This window comes from Adiantum capillus-veneris, chromosome 20 (genome assembly GCF_014529385.1).
Source record: "Adiantum capillus-veneris isolate H3 chromosome 20, ASM1452938v2, whole genome shotgun sequence".
In the NCBI taxonomy this organism is placed as follows: Eukaryota; Viridiplantae; Streptophyta; class Polypodiopsida; order Polypodiales; family Pteridaceae; genus Adiantum; species Adiantum capillus-veneris.
In genome coordinates, this window is record NC_140950.1 from 17995015 (window position 1) to 18014107 (window position 19093).

At 44.1% G+C, this 19093-nt stretch overlaps 1 protein-coding gene across 2 annotated transcripts in view; it reads right to left on the minus strand.

Moving 5' to 3' along the window:
• Positions 1-17530, minus strand: part of LOC147432179 (potassium channel KOR1-like) — a 115825-nt gene extending 98295 nt beyond the window's left edge. Inside the window, exons 1-4 of one of the 2 annotated variants that reach the window (XM_086492166.1) lie at positions 16591-17527; positions 15950-16174; positions 14424-14487; positions 13911-14250 (exon numbers count right to left, since the gene is read on the minus strand). In XM_086492166.1, the coding sequence (XP_086348292.1) occupies positions 13911-14250; positions 14424-14487; positions 15950-16174; positions 16591-16778 (817 nt within the window). In that variant the 5' untranslated portion in view covers positions 16779-17527. Of the gene's footprint in view, positions 1-13910; positions 14251-14423; positions 14488-15949; positions 16175-16590 lie in introns of both variants that reach the window. The other variant, XM_086492167.1, reaches the window with a different exon arrangement.
• Positions 17531-19093: the final 1563 nt, after the last annotated feature.

Consider the following 19093-nt stretch of genomic DNA (forward strand, 5'->3'; position numbering starts at 1 on the left):
TCAGTATTCCCACGCATTGACCGACGCATACGGGCACTTTGCAAAACCTGGCGAGAATCTGCAGCACGCTGAATTCTCTGTTTTCAGCCCTGAAAATGCGCCAGATCACCTGTACAGCGGTCCCCTTGCGTCCCCGAACCTCCTGGGGGTATTAGGGTCCGTTTAGGGCCAAAACCCTAAACCTGCAAAAATACACAGCAGGCTGTAATTCACTGTTTCGGGCTCCGTTCCGCGTGCCGGTCGCATCCCTAGCAAGTCCTCGAGCTCCCGCACCTGTAGGGCTACTTGCCCTTTTGAATCGGACGAGATTTCTGGCGTGAAACCTCTCCGAATTCACCTGTACCTGCGGGGGGATTAGCCGCTAGCTAATCCAGTACCTGTGCAAGAGGCTCTTGCCTCGGCAATCGCGCATGAACCCACACAACTGTACATTGGTCAAATGAAGAGCCCACTAGAGGGGCATAACATACTGCCAAAGGGGAGAGAGAGGGCAGTGCGTAGCGTGCAGGGCATCACTCCTGGCACCGCACTGTGCATAAGAGGGAAAGCAAGCACTCCATAGCTCTTAACCTGTGACAAAATCAGCAAATGAGCCCTTCTTCCCTTCAAATTCAGCGCCAACTCTCTCTTGCATTAGAAACTGCACCAGAATGTGCCACTTGGCACATTTACAAGCATTTTCCCGTTTCGGGGTTGCCGCCTAAAAATATCCCAACCGGTTGCCCAGTTGACTTCACGGCAGAGTAAGAAAATGTTCCCTTTGTCATTCCGGAGGTAATGACGCCAACACATTTTCAGGTCCCAAAATAGCAGTTCCCTAAATTTTAGGAGATGCTGCCATTGTATCTTTCTAGGTCATCCGACCCTCTTTGTACACTGCGGCCACATCCAAAACTGAAATGTAGCCTCTGTAGCAAAGGATTCCACTTTGGCTAGTCAATGACCCCACTTGGCTAACCATAGTCCTTGTCCAACCTTAGTGCTCTCTTGCCCTCAGGCCTGGACTCCCTCTGGACAGTTCCACACTAGCTATGCAATGCAAGGCAGTTAGATTTCCCGAGGGGTGTTTCCAAAAAGTGAAAGTAAATAGATAATAAGAAAGAAATCAACAAAAAGGATAGATAGTAGTCACACGCTGGTGACATACCCCCCTCTTGAAATCTCAAACGTCCTCGTTTGCATCTATATCGTACATGCTTACTGTCAACACTGATGTATTCAACACCTCGTCGACTCATGTATTGCCTGCGTGTGAACCCTGTCCCAATGACATAGTGGTAGCTTCGCACTCTGCCATTGCTTTGAGTCACTAACTTTCCAATGACAAAATGGTAGCTGCACATCTTGCCACTGTCTTATAGTACACGTTGGATCCCGTAACACTTTCGAGCATACCCAAACCGACAGTTTAAGAATGCAGTTACACATGTACTCTTCAATAGAAGCAATCACTGTATTCTTGACAAACTGACAAGAAATACTCACTTCTATAGCACTAATCAAACTTTTGGACATTCCATAAGAGCAATTGCCAAACTGACAATCTGTACAGCTCTAACATTCATGTAACAGGTATTTGATTTGAGCTCACGTTAAATACCATGTACATCATTTGTTTCAGAAGCCATTGCCACACTGACAATCCACTTAGCTTTGAAACTCAAGGGGTCAAGGTAGGTTGCAAATCGAAGGCTTCCAGGTAAAGTGATAATACAGTTGGTGACTCTGCAAGTTCACCTTCTTCCATCCACTTAGCATCCATTGGTGGATAGTTTCTGAACTTTACCAAGTAACGCCTAGCAGCCTTGCCTTTCACTTTCCTTTCTTTGTGTGCCAAAATCTGTTCAGGGACCAAGATCTCATCAAGTTCCTCGACTTCCGGCTGATCTTCAGCTGGCATATCTTCTGGCACATCACCCACATAGGGTCTGAGAAGACTCACATGAAACGCATTGTGAATCTTCCAGCTGTCAGGCAATTTCAGCCTAGATGCAACATCACTGATTATGTCGCACACTTGAAAAGGCCCATAGTAACGCATGCTGAGCTTTGGAAACAGTCTTTCCTTGCCCTTCATCTTCTTTAACCTTGCCTTTTCAAAGCGTAAAAGCACCCAATCACCAAGTGAATATACCACTTCACGACGGTGACGATCAGCTGCTTTCTTTTGCTTTGCCTGAGTCCTTTCTAAGGCCACTTTGACCTTCTGGTACATTTCATCCATGTCCTGAACATACTTATCTGCTTCAAATATCTTGTCCTTTGTATGCAGTATGGGAGGAACTTTCTTGCCACCTTCAACTATCTCAAAAGGTGCCTTGCCAGTTGATGAATGCACTGTATTATTGTATGCATACTCCACCAATGGCAAATACTGCTCCCACTTTCCTTTATGCTCTGACACATAGCACTTCAGCAGATCTAGGACAGTAGAATTTGCCTCTTCTGACTGCCCATCTGTTTGAGGATGAAATGACGAAGAGAATTTGAGCGTGGTGCCCATATTCTCAAACAAACCTCTCCAGAACAAACTTGTCATGCGTGGATCACGGTCGCTAATAATCGACTGTGGCATGCCATGATACTTGAAAATATTGCTCATAAACAAGCGTGCCATCTGATCTGGCTTTATCTTCTTCCTGACAGGAATAAAATGAGCCTGTTTGCTGAATCTGCAAATAATGGTCCAAATACCATCATTTCCTGTCTGCGTTCTCGGAAGATCAAAGATAAAATCCATAGCAATACTTTCCCATGGTTTATCTGGAATAGGTAGTGGTTGCAATAACCCTGGTGCCTTTTGCCTGTCAAACTTGACCTTTTGGCATATTAGGCATTCTCGCACAAAGGCATCCACATCTCTTCTCAATGTAGGCCAGTAGAAGAATGTCTCAACCGCTTTAATTGTAGCATCGATACCACGATGCCCTGCATACGGTGGGACATGACTCTCTTCCATAACTTTGCGTCGCAATGGCTTTGTGACACACAATCTGCCATGCATCATCATGAACCCATCTTTGAGAAGATAGTGTTCATGACGTTGTCCATCCATTAGCTGCTCGAAGACCCTTGCAAAATCTTCATCATTTGCATACTGTTCTCTCATATCATCAAGTTCATGATGATAAGGAATCGACACAGCTGAAATTTGTGGCTTCCTTGACAAGGCATCAGCCACAACGTTCTTCTTGCCTTCCACATGCACAATCTGAAAATGAAACATGGACAAGATATTTGCCCATCGCATATGCTTCTCAGATAACTTTGTCTGTGTCAAGAAGTATCGCAAGGTCTGATGGTCCGTTTGGACAACAAAGTCTGCACCTAGCAGGTAGTGTTTCCAACTTAAGAGCGCATGAATCACAGCCAGTAACTCTTTCTCATAGACCTGCATGGTCATCTCTGGCCCTTGCAAAATTCTGCTCTCATAGGCTACTACCCTGCCATCTTGCATTAGCATAGCACCAATGCTACTACCGCAGGCGTCGCACTGGACCACAAATGACTTCCTAAGATCTGGCAACACAATGACTGGATCTGAAGTCATCTTTTCCTTTAAGAGATTAAAAGCTGAAATCTCTTTCTGTGTCCATCTAAAGGTGACTGCCTTCTTTTGAAGAGCATGTAAAGGTGAAGCAATCTCAGCGAAATTTCGGATAAACCTTCTGTAATAGGAGCATAGTCCCAAAAAGCTTCGGACATCATGCACCGTCTTCAAATTTGGCCATGACTTGATCGCTTCGACTTTTGCAGGATCCATTCTGACACCGTCCTTTGAGACAATGTGTCCCAGAAAGTGAATCTCTTCCAGAAAAAACTCACTTTTCTTTGCATTGATGAGTAACCTATGACTGCGTAGCTCTTTGAACACAATGGCCAAGTGATGCCTATGCTCCTCTTCATTCTTTGAATAGACTATCATGTCATCAAAGAACGTACCAACAAACTGCTGGTGTGGACGGAAAATTCTGTCCATCATCCTATTAAACGTAGCAGGAGCATTTGTGAGACCAAAGGGCATCACTAAAAATTCGTAAAGGCCAAACGTTGTTCTAAAAGCAGTCTTGTGCACATCCTCTGATCTAATGCGGATCTGATGATACCCACTCTTTAGATCTATCCTGCTAAACATAGCTGCTCCTTCTAATTTGTCCATAATATCATCAATTCTAGGTATAGGAAACCTATTCTTGATGGTATTCTTGTTTAGTGCACGGTAGTCGATGCACATACGCCATGAGCCATCCTTTTTCTGCACCAACAACACTGGAGAACAGAATGGAGATGAACTGGGCTGAATCAGCCCCTTTTCTAACAGCTCCTGTACTTGGCCCATTATCTCTTTCTGCTGAGCCGCACTAACCCTGTACGGAGGCTTATTTGGTGGGCTACTGCCTGGCACCAAATCTATCGCATGGTCCTCGGGTCTCTCTGGCGGTAATTGAGACGGTAATGAATCGGAAAAACAGTCACTATACTGTTGTAAAAACATTGACCTTTCTTTATCTAGCACAGATAAATTTGATTCATCACAATCTGACACTTCACGTGCAAAAACCAAGTACGCAAAAAGATGCTTTTTCATTACAGAAGTAATAGCAGAAGCTGATACAGTAGGAATAGACTCCCCTTTAAGCTTTACATCCAGAATGTGAGTCTTTCCCCTGCTCTGTACAGTGATCTTTTTGTTGTAGGCATCCATGATTCCCTGTACACGAAATAACCAAGGAATACCTAACAACACATCACATCCATCCAGTGGCATGATGTAAAATTCTTCAGCATCTACATAGGACTGGATATGTAGACGCAACTTTCCAATGATGGGTGTCACAGCCTCTGTATGGCCAGGACATGCCAAACCTGCCTCTGCTGTATACCCCATCTCTTCAGGTCTGATTCCCAACTTTGAAGCCAATTCTGGGGAAATAAAGTTGGCTTTGGCACCTGGATCAAAGAAGATAAGCACTGTTTGATCCCTAACCTTTCCCCATGCTCTGCAAAGCTCACTTGCATCTGAATTTGGCTTGTCGCCCACCATATCTGGCACTAGACCAGCCATGGGCTTCTTTCCTTTCTTGTCTTCCTTGTCTTCAGAATCAGCTGGCCTTTTCTTTGTAGGACAGTTGTAAGCAATGTGGCCAGGCTGCTCACATATAAAGCATTTGTTCTCTGTCCTCAGGACCTTCTTTTGCTCTTCTGACTTGCGAGGAAAACGTCTTTTCCATTTCTTTGCAGGTCCTTTTTCTGATTCAGCCGTAGCTTTGTCTTTCCCTGCGTTGGCTGACTCCTGAGTCCCTTTAGGAGCCTCATTGGGAATGCTTCTTGGCTGAATTTTTCTTGCCTGATCCTGCCTTGACGCCAGTGTTAAATTCACAATCTTCTCCCTTGAGCAAACCATTGCCAGTGTTTGCTACCTCGATGAGCTGCGTCAAAGTAGTGACTTTTGTCTTCGTGCAGTACTTTCTCAATCCTTTAGGTAGGCCACAACAGTATTTTTCAATCTGTTCTGTCAATGGCACAAACCTATAGGAAGTTACTGGAAGTAGAGCTTTCCAAAACTTCCGATTGTAATCATCCAGATTTCTGCAAGTGGCAGCATTAAGCTGATGCCATTCTGTCATGACATCTGCTTCAAAGTCATCAGATAACCATGCTGCTGCAAAAATCTGCTTGAAGTAAATCCATGTGGACGGAGCTTGCCCTTGAAGCAATAAAGTTGTCCACCATTGTCCCGCATACCCTGTCAAGAAAGTGGCTGCCTTGCGGACCTTTGAAGCCTCTGTAAAGTTTCCCCCTGCATAGGCCTTGTCAAACTGCTGGAGGAATGAAAGAGCCTTCTTCCTGTCATCAAACCCTGTAAAGGTCGTGAATGACACTCCTTTGCCACCTTCTTTGTACGGAGTTGGCCTCTCCAGCGGCGTTAAATTGTCATATGGAAGTGACTGAAACATGGGAACACTATTAGGGTTCATTTGTGTTCCTTGGCCGCTATTAACTTGACCTGGAAATGCCATATTTGGCTGCTGATTTGTAATTCCAGCCATACCAAAATTTGCTTGTGGCATCCCAAATTGTCCCTGTGTGCTCTGAAACCCTGGTTGCATACCCATGACACTGTACATGGGGTTAGGCATCATCGTTTGAGCACCCCCAAACACTGTTCCTGGCGTGTAAAACTGATTTCCAGGTGCATGACCAGCCATGCTCTGGAATACGGATCCACCTCCAAAATAGCCAGGGTGTACTGAAGGTGGTGGGAAGACCTGTTGCATAGCCTGTAAGTTGCTTCCCTGCCCATTAGAACCAGCTATAGGCTGCTGAAAGGTGGCGGGCTGAACTGGTACAGCTTGAAAAACTGGCATCTCAGCCACCTGTTCTTGCACCTTAGGTATACGTTGTGGAGACTGCATGTTCTCCGTCAAGTGTACAGGTGTTTCCATTGACTGTGCGGTATGAATCACCTGTGCTCGAGCCTTAACAGGCTTTTGAATATGATCCAGTGACCCAACTTGCTGAGACGGAACAGGAGGTTGCAGAAAGGCTAAAAACCTCGGATTCTGCATTACTTGTGTGAACATAGCCACAGCAGTAGCCAACTGGGTCCTGAATATATCGTCATCTGTCTGTGGTGGTCTTGACGACTCACCCACTTCATGTGTCTGTTGACCCTGTGAAGAGGAAACCTCTTCAGTCACATCATCTGGTCTGTCAGCCATAATTGCAATTCCCTGTGTCTGGTCTATGATCCCTTGTGTCTTCAAGCCCAAAACTGACCAAGGCTCACTTCTATGGGAAAAAGTGATTTAGTCCCGTCGATGGAACCATGTAACCGGCCTGTTCAATCCAAAAAGGGCGGTAGACTTTACTTTAAACCTTGATTTAGCTTTCACCCATTATTAGTCGTCTATTTTACCTGTACTTTCAAGACACAACAAAGGGGAGAGGGATACAGGCTGCTAGATTGCACCTGTATGAGTAGACGGACACCAGATTGGCCCCTAACTTAGGCGCCCCTTTCGGTATTTCTTTATTATTCAAAAGAGGGAATAAACGCTGTGGTTCCTACAAGCTGCCCCGCACAAACTCGGCTGAATTTCCACTGTTCCAGCCCGATTTCGGCAGCATAACTGTACTAGAACCCTTCACGGTCAGTATTCCCACGCATTGACCGACGCATACGGGCACTTTGCAAAACCTGGCGAGAATCTGCAGCACGCTGAATTCTCTGTTTTCAGCCCTGAAAATGCGCCAGATCACCTGTACAGCGGTCCCCTTGCGTCCCCGAACCTCCTGGGGGTATTAGGGTCCGTTTAGGGCCAAAACCCTAAACCTGCAAAAATACACAGCAGGCTGTAATTCACTGTTTCGGGCTCCGTTCCGCGTGCCGGTCGCATCCCTAGCAAGTCCTCGAGCTCCCGCACCTGTAGGGCTACTTGCCCTTTTGAATCGGACGAGATTTCTGGCGTGAAACCTCTCCGAATTCACCTGTACCTGCGGGGGGATTAGCCGCTAGCTAATCCAGTACCTGTGCAAGAGGCTCTTGCCTCGGCAATCGCGCATGAACCCACACAACTGTACATTGGTCAAATGAAGAGCCCACTAGAGGGGCATAACATACTGCCAAAGGGGAGAGAGAGGGCAGTGCGTAGCGTGCAGGGCATCACTCCTGGCACCGCACTGTGCATAAGAGGGAAAGCAAGCACTCCATAGCTCTTAACCTGTGACAAAATCAGCAAATGAGCCCTTCTTCCCTTCAAATTCAGCGCCAACTCTCTCTTGCATTAGAAACTGCACCAGAATGTGCCACTTGGCACATTTACAAGCATTTTCCCGTTTCGGGGTTGCCGCCTAAAAATATCCCAACCGGTTGCCCAGTTGACTTCACGGCAGAGTAAGAAAATGTTCCCTTTGTCATTCCGGAGGTAATGACGCCAACACATTTTCAGGCCCCAAAATAGCAGTTCCCTAAATTTTAGGAGATGCTGCCATTGTATCTTTCTAGGTCATCCGACCCTCTTTGTACACTGCGGCCACATCCAAAACTGAAATGTAGCCTCTGTAGCAAAGGATTCCACTTTGGCTAGTCAATGACCCCACTTGGCTAACCATAGTCCTTGTCCAACCTTAGTGCTCTCTTGCCCTCAGGCCTGGACTCCCTCTGGACAGTTCCACACTAGCTATGCAATGCAGGGCAGTTAGATTTCCCGAGGGGTGTTTCCAAAAAGTGAAAGTAAATAGATAATAAGAAAGAAATCAACAAAAAGGATAGATAGTAGTCACACGCTGGTGACAGGATGAATAGGACCATACAAGAGAAGGTCAGAAGTATGTTGTCTAATGCACAGCTGCCAAATGGGTTTTGGGCTGAAGCTGTATCAACAGCTGTTCATCTTGTAAATAGATCTCCTAGCAAGGTTTTGCAGAAGGATTCAGTGCCAGAGATGGTATGGTCAAGCAAAATGGCCTCATACAAGCATCTCAGAGTCTTTGGCTGTGAGGCTTATACTCACGTTCCAAAGGAATTTAGGAACAAACTTGAGCCAAAGAGTAGAAAGTGCATCTTTCTAGGCTATGGTAATTCTGGTGAGATGGGGTACAGACTTTGGGATCCCGAATCCAGAAAGGTTGTCCGCAGCAATGATGTTCACTTTAATGAATCCAAATATCATTCTAAACCAGAGAGGGTTGAGGAGATTAGAAGAGTTGTCTTCCAAGAAGATGGACCTGCACGTGCAAGACAAAATGTCAGGGCTCAAGAGGAGCAAGGACAGGATAGAGTGGAGCCACAGGTTGTGGCTGAGCATGAGCCACCTATTGTGCGTAGATCTGGACGTGTCACGCGACCTCCTGATAGGTTTGTTCCATCTATGAACTATGTCATGTTGACTGATTGCAATGAGCCTTCATGTTACAAGGAAGCAGTGCAAATGAAGGACTCCGGGAATTGGCAATTGGCCATGCAGTCAGAGATGACAGCTCTGCATAAAAACCGGACATGGAAGCTGGTTAAATTACCACGGGGCAAAAAGGCTCTACCCTGTAAATGGGTTTACAGGTATAAGATCACCGCTCATGATAGTCAGCTAAAGTACAAAGCAAGGCTTGTTGCCAAGGGCTTTAAGCAAGAACAAGGCATTGACTTTGATGAAGTCTTCTCTCCGGTGGTCAAGATGACTACATTGAGATGCTTTCTTGCATTGGTTGCCATATTAGATTTGGTGTTGCACCAAATGTATGTCAAGACAGCGTTCTTGCATGGTGATTTAGATGTGGCAATTTACATGCAGCAGCGAGAAGGGTTTGTTGAGAAAGGCAAGGAAGATTGGGTATGCCAGTTGTTAAAGAGTCTTTATGGCTTAAAACAATCACCGAGGGCATGGTACCATAAATTCCACAAGTTTATGCTTTCTCAAGGCTACAAACGTAGTGAGTTCGATCACTGTCTATATACAAAGAAGGCTAAGGATGGCAGTTGGCTGATCCTTATTTTGTATGTGGATGACATGTTGATTGCTGGCAAGCACTTGGAAGAAATTTCATCTTTGAAGTCAAAGATGGCAAAATCGTTTGACATGAAAGACATGGGTGAGGCAAGTCATATACTTGGTATGCGCATTGAGAGAGACAGATCAAAGAAGTTGATTTGGTTATCTCAAACAGAGTATATTGACAAGGTTTTGCAACGTTTCAATATGGAGAAGGGAAAGGCATTGAGTGTTCCATTGCCACCATATGTGAAACTTAGCAAACAAGATTGTCCTATGTCTGAGGAAGAACAGGCTGAAATGGATAAGATTCCATATGCGTCTGCAGTGGGTAGTTTGATGTATGCAATGATTGCTACTCGCCCAGACATTGCATTTGCAGTGGGAGTAGTAAGTCGATACATGTCAAACCCAGGCAAGAAACATTGGGAGGCAGTGAAAGGAATATTGAGATACCTGAAAGCTACAAAGAGTATGCGTATATGCTATGGGAGTCAGGAGCTAAGTGTAAAGGGTTTTACAGACTCAGATTATGCAGGTGACTTAGACAACCGAAGGTCTACGTCAGGGTATGTCTTTACATTGGCTGGTGGAGCAGTATCATGGCGTTCTAGATTACAAGATTGTGTTACTCAGTCTACCACAGAGGCTGAATATGTTGCAGCATCAGAGGCATGCAAAGAATCAATTTGGCTTAATCGACTAGTAACAGACTTGGGAATCAAAGAAGAGATGCCTGTGTTATATTGTGATAGTCAAAGTGCTATACAATTGGCTCGCAATCCAGTTTATCACTCAAAGACAAAGCATGTGGATGTGAAGTATCATTTCATCAGGGAAATGCTCGAGGATAAGCAACTTCAGCTTGTCAAAGTTCACACCACAGAAAATCCTACTGATCTACTTACAAAAGGACTTCCCTCAGAGAGCTTTGCGCATTTTCGCAAGCAGTTAGGTGTAGGGTAGTACATCACTTCTCTACATCTCTTGTATATTAGCTTGTATAGTAGCTTCTCTCACACTTAAAGTACCACATTGGACTTTAAGTGGGAGGTTGTTGGGGTATAAAGCCCAATGTGGTCGCCCAGATAAGTGGGCGGGCCGCCAGGTATATACACATATTCTTTTGTAAAAACCTAATAAGAACTCACTATGCTCTACACATTACAGTAGAGCGAGTTCACCATATCGTCGTGCTCTTCTTCTCGCACTCTCTCTCACGTCGCACTTCCGCTCGTACTCCTTCACTCTTGGTGTCCAACTGGGTCAGGTCTTGCCGAATGAGTCTAGCAATCTCCACCCGTGTAAGAGACAGCCAAGGGAGTACCTGGAAAGGAGGCAAGCTGTCCATGCTGAAGCCATGTATCTGTAACCATGATAACATCTATGCATACCAGCATGATGGGTCCCCCTGTAAAGCTAATTGTCTGAAGGACTCAAGGGCCAATCTGGCATATGTCTCTAGTAGTATCCCGTAAGCTCTACATAAAGGAGACTGATCTAGTAAGCGCCTCTATCTCCATAGGGGGGGGACTGCTAACTCTGCTCAGGTTTACAGAGAATCCACTATCCTCCGTAAAGCTATGTAATGCATCCAAATGTCGCGGCATGTCCTTCGGTGAGCCAAAGATCAAAACAATATCATCAGCATCATATAACAACAATGTAATCCATGTCCCCGCCAGTTGAACACCTCTGTCACCCTCTTTGTCAATGTAATCGGAAACCTCATCTATATACATACCAAATGGAGTAAGAGACATACCAAATGGAGTAAGAGACAACGGAAAACCTTGTTTCACTCCAATAGTGGAGTGAACTAAATCAGATATCCCCTTTGGAGTGCGTGCATGTCCTACCACTGATCTATATAGAGCCATGGTCCCCCAAATCAACTCAATGGACACTCCCATCTCCTGTAGAGTGCGCATTAATCTGGCTCTGGGCACCATGTCAAATGCTTTGTGGAAATCCATAAAGCTATATTTAATCTGTCTTCCATGTGCCCCACCCTCCTCAATGATGGCTCTGAGTGTCAAAATATGGTCAAGAGTGGAGAAGCCTCTCCTGAAACAGGCAGTCCCGCTGCCCGTATGCCCTCACTCTTTGCCCATCTGCTCAGGTTTTGCTCAAGGATAGATGCATACAACCATGCCAACATGTGTCCAATCGTAATAGAATACAGGCTCTGTAGGATCACCTGCCTTGAAGATAGGCACAATAGTACACAGTCTTCAAGTATCATGTAGACCCTCACACATGACATGATTGAACAGAACTGTAAGAACCTCTGCCAACATATCTAGTGCTCTGCTACTAGACCATCATGATCATATGCCCTCCTAGTCCTCATCCTATCAATGGCTGTAATCACTTCCGGCGACGGTCCGGATGAAAACACAAAGATAACTGAAATCTACACGCTCGGCAACACTTTTAGTGCTTCAAACAATTGAATAAAAGAGAGACGACATGGCGTGGCCTAGTTCTGAGCCAAGACATGTTGGCCCCAAAGACTGGCGCCCCTTTTGGTATTTCTTTATTATAGATTCGATAAGGTACAACTCCCGAGGGTCCAACTCTCTCCGATACTCTGCGTCCACATACCACATAAAGTGAACTGTTCATGGCACAGAGGATTCTAGCTTTGACCAAGAGATTGGCATGGACTATCTTCCTAGGGAGAGTGAATCTGTGACTGGCTACCGGAACGCATGCACCAGATGCGTCTATGACCTAGACACAAAAACCCTAACCCTAAAACCTGTCAAATTTGCAGTTCCTTATGTCGATGCGTCTATGACCTCGACCCAAAAACGCTTAACCTAAAACCTGTCAAACTTGCAATTCCTTATGTCTAGTATTTTGGAGCATTTCTAGCGGACCTCGTCTAGCAGATAGGGTCTTCAGCTTTATCTATGGACAAGCTGTGTTCTCCCAAGCACCTTGGAGTACTGAATATTTTGGATTTGTGAAGTCATGTTCTGGCTCGGAAAGCTATGCTATTGCCAGTCTTAGTGGAGCAATAACCACCCTGGACACTCATGGTATCACATTTGTGTGCGCATATTGTCACGCCATCCTTTGGTCATTGACAGCCGACGTCATTTTTGGGAAGCTTGAAGGACACATTCTAGGATGTCCCTTTACTTCTTCTCTCATTGTTGATTGGAAGGCTGTCACTTCGCATTTGGCATGGCATGGTCGACAATCCTCTCTAGGAAACTCTCTTCGATTGGAGAGTCTACATTGGAGCAGGGCATTCGCTTCAACTTTAGTCCAGCTCTCTCCTCACCAGGCGTATTTTCTTTCTCAAAAAGGAATATGCCAGGTGCATCATGCGGTGGATGATACGGATCATGTTCTTTCATTCGCTCATAGGGCGTCACGTTTTCGGTTGGGACTCCACTATTCTCCTCTTTGGTGGGAGATTCAAAGGATGCTTGTTAATCACTCACCAATTCCTCCTTTAGATATGGACTCCCGCTTCTCTAATTGGAATCTTGCTACTACCAGCCTGGAATGCATTTCAGCCGGCAATGTTTATGCCCTCTTGCAATCTTATGTGTGGATTGTGCGTCATGGTGACAACGAACATTTTCTAGCATTTGGCAAAGTCATCTATACTTGAGGGAACGTATTTTCTTGTGGCGCTGCTTAGTGGGAGCTCAACCTATTGGCAGTTTATTGCATGCACGGCATATTGCGTCTTCTCGCTGTCTCAGATGCCATGAAGCTGAGGAGATTGTGCCACTTATTGTGGGGTTGTTGCTCTCTAGATCCTTCATTCCGCAAGTGTCGGCGGTTGCTCTTCGTCTGCGTTTTTCTTCCGGAATTTTTCACAGCCGATTTTGGCTTTTTGGGGGGCTCCAATCTCCACAGTCTCAGTTTATGGTGTTTTTTTAATTGGGTCAGATTTTGGGTTATTCGGGCCACTTGGCACCACCGGAACTCATTAATGTTTCAAGACATTGATGTTGACACGTTTCCCTATTTCAAATTGTCGCTTGGTCAAGCGCTGCATTTTGCTCATGATGCTGGGGACATCACTCTTGATGCCAACAGGATTTACTTTGACTGTTTCTAGCCCTCGGAGCCTCATGGTGCTCCACTTTGTATCACTTATTTTTCGTGGGTTTTCCTCGCTTTGAGGTTTCCCACTTCTAAATTCCATCAACAAGATTTACAAAAAAAGAGTGTGTGTGTGTGTGTGGAGAAAGGGTGTAAATCGATACTAATACCCTCACTAGATAACAGAAAAGGTTTAAAGGTTTGAAGAATAGTGGTAAGTACTCCTAAATCATCTTTACTCTATAGGGAAGAATCTACAAGTATAGTGTCAATTTGGACAAGCAAACAATTCATACACAAATGTACGTGCACATACATAATAAATAAAGGTATATGAGAATGGCATACCGACTGTTGCCATTGTGACGATTGCAAAATAGAGGGACACAACATATCGCTTGCCAAGGTCAATATCTCGAAAGTTTTGAAAATCATATCCACCAAGTGTTAAGCTCCCAATCCATGTGAGTTCTTCTTTTGAAGAGGGTAAAGTGGTTGCCAGATAGTAGAATATACAAGCTGCTGTATGTGTGCAATATAGCTCAACAGTTATTAACTTTACAATCCTTGTAAATAAGTAATTTACACGTATATTTTGTTCCATTCGGCGAAAGAATGCATCGACTTTTCGAACTCTGTACAATCTTATCCAAAGAAGGTATCTGACTACCTCCTTTTCACCCGTTCTCTGACACATCAAATGTAGATAGTCAGTGTATATAAATACATTTTTAAAGAAAAGTAAATATACATACATAAACACAAACACACGATTATTTTTTAAGTGCAATCAATATGCATACATATAATAATACATGTACAAGAGGTCGTCTTTTAAAAAGAATCGGACTCAAACCTCACCCTATAAATAGCATCCCATGGAAGGCATCCAAGAATGTCAGGAATGAGGCTTGATTTCGCATACCTGCCAGAGCCAGTTCAGCAAAATCAGGATGGCTATTTGAATGAACTGAAAGGCAGTAACTGTAGCGACATCTCTGTGAAGCATCGATTAAGAGGTCTTTATTACTTGGACAAACAGCTATAGCCATCACACAAAGTATTGACTAAATACTACCACAATCCCACTTCGCCCGATGAAGAAGCCCAGTTAGCCACTTCTTAACATTGCTTAGCCATGATGAAACCTAACTTTGAATCATCAAAGCCCAAGAGTGGGTGTAAAAATCATCAATGCCCATTAGTGCATGCAGAATTAGGTATCCGATAAACGATCTCATTGTCCACAAACAAACCCACACACACATAAATATGTGCATAAATCAAGTGAAGGCCTGCATACTAAGTGTTTGTCATGACTTTTCAGATGTAGGTTTTTACAACATAACAACATCTTCTTTGAAGCTTACCACCACACTCCGAGCATGACTCGGAGAATGGACCACACTAAAGGTAATAACAGTTCCAGCCAAAAGCATTTAACAGCTTTGTGGATGCCAACAAACAAATTAGAAGATTATAACTCCAAGAAGGACGAACCGCACGTCTCAAGGTAAAAACAGCGCACATCTAACAGCTTATATGTGGAAGAAAAAGCAACTCAGAAGCCTGGACTAATGCCCATAAGATTGTGTATGACAAGCCTATGGTGCACTCCACCTCCAGCATCCCATGCCTCTTCCAGCAACTCATTTTAAAGAAAAATACTGCCAATTGATACGCAAAGAAGTCATCCACTTATGGCAAACAGCCCATAGTGCATAAGTGAAGAGATTATTGCATACAAGGTAGTGAACAATACTATGACACTGTAGTTCTGTGTGTGTTTCTTATGGAAACTTACAAATCAGGTTTGAAATGGCAAGTGCAATGACTAGGAAATGCTGGGCGGACTTTCAGAAACTTAGACGGGTGCATGACCAACCCCCAAAAGCGTCGAAAGCTAGATAGTAAATACATCAAAACAAGTCAAACAAACTTGAGAAACATCTAGATATCAGAAAAATTAGATCCATATAAGACAACATATCAAATAAATAATGGTTATTATAGAGCTTCAAGATCCCCATTTCCTCTCTAATTTTACCTTCAAATGCATCATTATCTTCTACATTCCAAAACTTAAGCATGGGAAAAAGCAGAAACGCAGTTTCACATGCCTGTGGAAGGTGTTTAAATCGGATGGGTATGTTTCAAACAAACTATTAAAACTACGCCATCACCGGTGCCATAGTGTGGACCTTGAATTCAGGTATTTAGAACAAGCCTCAGGCTAAAAATCAATCAAAGTAGTCTAAAGACAGAAAGGCACATTAAAAGCCGTGGAAATGGACACCACGTCTGCTACATTACTGCCAAGAATGCTTAGTATCCACTCTATATTAAAAGGAGTACATTGGCAGAACCTTGCAATGTCGGCCACACACCTGAGCGAGATGCTTTGATGGTTCACAACCCACTTGTAAGTATGAAAATCCTTGTAGGCAACAAAGAAATTCACTGCAATGTCTGCCATGAACATGATCTGACCAATCTGATCAATCCACCACAAATGCGTTGGTAATCCTCTGAAGAATCCAAATTCAATAGGCGTGAAGAAGGATGAATAAACCGCCCATACAAGAATTACATGCATCCATATCTTGTATTTCCTGCCATCGTTACATTATGCTTCATCAGACCCTTATCTCGCACGCATGTGCAAGCAATCCAGCCCGTGAACACACAATCACTCTCTCTTATAGTAGCAAGAGCATGCTCTTATGTGTACACATCCACTAGCACACATTTACACATGTGTACACACACGCACGCATGTGTACGTGTGTGTGTGTGTGTGCGCGCGCACACACACACACACTAATTCGTATACACGAAAATGATGACATATCTTGGCTCATAAATTTAGATATATAAACACACTGGTCTTTTGCTCTCTACACAAGTGAGGGCATACTACATATGCAGTAAAATTGAGTGTGTGCGTGTGTGTGGTGCATACACTCTACAGGTTGTGTGTGTGTGTGTGTGTGTGTGAATTGAGCTGTGTAATAAATTGAAAGGTTACCTGCTTTCTTTAGGAATAATGATTGAGTTACTCCAACAGCTGATAGAGCGGAAGGTAAGACCAGCCTCATAGCTTCGCCAGTTCTTCTGCAAATGAGAGAGCCTGTTTTGCATGCTCGTATCGTTGGAGTCATCTTCTTCGTACTCCTGCAGCTCATACTCCAAATTATCGACCTTCTCCCTCCCCATTTAATATACTTGCCTGTAACTGGCAGCTCTCTAGCGCTTGGGCAGCTTGTGGGCAATAAATGAGCATCAAAATAATGCCCAAAACTGACTAATTATGATGCAAACCAATGATGCTTCTGCAACCCATTATTGTGGTTGATTGTAGCTACTCCTAATCAATCCCCAAGGAGGCTAATCAAAGATTAAGCCACTGCTTAGCCCACTAGTCAAATATTCAGTCTACGCCAATGATGCTTCTGCAAGTTACAACCCATTATTGTGATTGATTTACGATCAGTTACAGTTAATCTTAATCAATCCCCCAGGATTTTGAGCCACTGATTAGCACACTAAGCAAATATATATTCAGTTGCTGATGTTAATCCAAATTAATTAATTTCTGTCTCTCCTTAATTAGTAGGAAACATGCTAGTAATCATCCACTCTGATCAATGGCCCGTAATCACCCACTCTAATCAATGGCCCTTTGAATTCTTCAATTAAGAACGTATGGCATCCTACTGACTCAAAACCACTTAAATTAACACAACCTATACAAAATTTTTGCATTCGAATCGAGAAATTTATCACTAGAGAGGAGAAAAAAAACCCTAAAAAGCCCAAAAGCCCACGTAATCACATCAAAAGAACTGCGCTTATTTCCTGGCTGTTTTAATTTTGCAGAATTTGGGCAAATTTTCTTGATTTGGGGACCAATAGTTCAAAAAAATGCGCTCTTCAAGAAATGTCTCGGGAAAACACTGGCTGCTAATTTCGACCAATAAGCTGCCCCCTTTTATACAAATTTTATTTATTATATTTCTTTTATTTTTGCCTTTTAGGCTTTTGACCTTATAATAATATGTAATTTTGGGCCGTTTTCACACACGTGTCTTGCCAACCCGCCGCCCAAGTCAGCTGCCCTTTCCATCGGCTCTTGCGCCGAGCCTGTTCCTGCCCCACCTCCATTTTATACACCAAATGAAGCCCCAACACTTAGCCCACGCCTTTGTTTGTACACATTATGCTGACTTCTTCCTTGCATAGCCACGCCACTAATTGATACTCTCCCTCAAGAGGGGATCTGGATCATCAATGACTCATGATGCTTGATGCACATGAGCCGTCCGTTTCCTTAGGAAGGAAAAAATCTCAATCAAGTTGGGATTCAAACTCATTGCATTCAGCCGTCCATTTCCTCGGTACATGCGAGTTATGAAGTTGATGCCTTGCCATTACACCATTGCTCGCAACTTGATAATGAGTCGGCAACTTTAAATCATACATTTGTCATCGCCACAGCTCACAAGTGGTTCACACCATCTTCGCTCATAGTTCTCATGGTGTTCACCCAACTTGTGTGGCTCACATCGAGTTTATAACATGACCACAACAAGATCACCCTGTGATTACATCCCATATAGTGCACACTGTGATCACAATAGTGCACAAATGCGATCCGACAATATAGATAAATGTTGCTTGCGCCTTTTGACATGGACCATTGATCCCCTTTGGGGAGTCCGTGTCAATTATTCATGAGACTTGCATAGCCCCTCCCCTCCTTAATGTAAATATCACACATTGACTCCCTTATTTAGCAATGTTCGTGAACACATTTGCACTCACATGACTTTTACCAATTGTGGTCAACTTTGACTAACCTTGGGGAGGCATTCACGCACACCCAATGTTGCAAAGATTCCCGCTCATGCTTACCTAATGAAGCCACACGATGATCTCAAACAAGCACTTTGTTTTTCCCTCCAAGACATCACATATATGTGAGGTAAGGGGTTGAGGGGAGCACACCATGTACCATCCTTAGACCCTTTAACCCCAAATAGGAAGTACATAGCTAAATACACGTCCCAACTATCCATATATAGCCTTATCGCAAATGCCCTCATGCAGGCTATTCTATGGTTACTAGCCATCGAAGCCCTATCTATTGGGTTTAAGCCCAATTGCCCATGGAGACACTCCCTTATTGAATGTAGAGGAAAGTCCGGTGTTCATGGATATATTGTAAGGCTCTGTTTTTAGCTAATTAAGCAACAATATAACGTGAGTTTTGTTGTGTCGACTCTCTCTTCTCTCTCTCTCTCTCTCTCTCTCTCTCTCTCTCTCTCTCTCTCTCTCTCTCTCTCTCTCTCTCTCTCTCTCTCTGCACCCTCCTCGCCATGGCACCTCGCCATCATCCCCCATAAGCTCGAAGCCCAACACTGGTATTAGAGCTTGCGACTACAGAGGCGGTGGCGCTTCAAGCATCACATCTCACAACGCAGGGCAAAACAGTGATGTGGTTGGCACACACAGCGTGTTGAAACGTCATC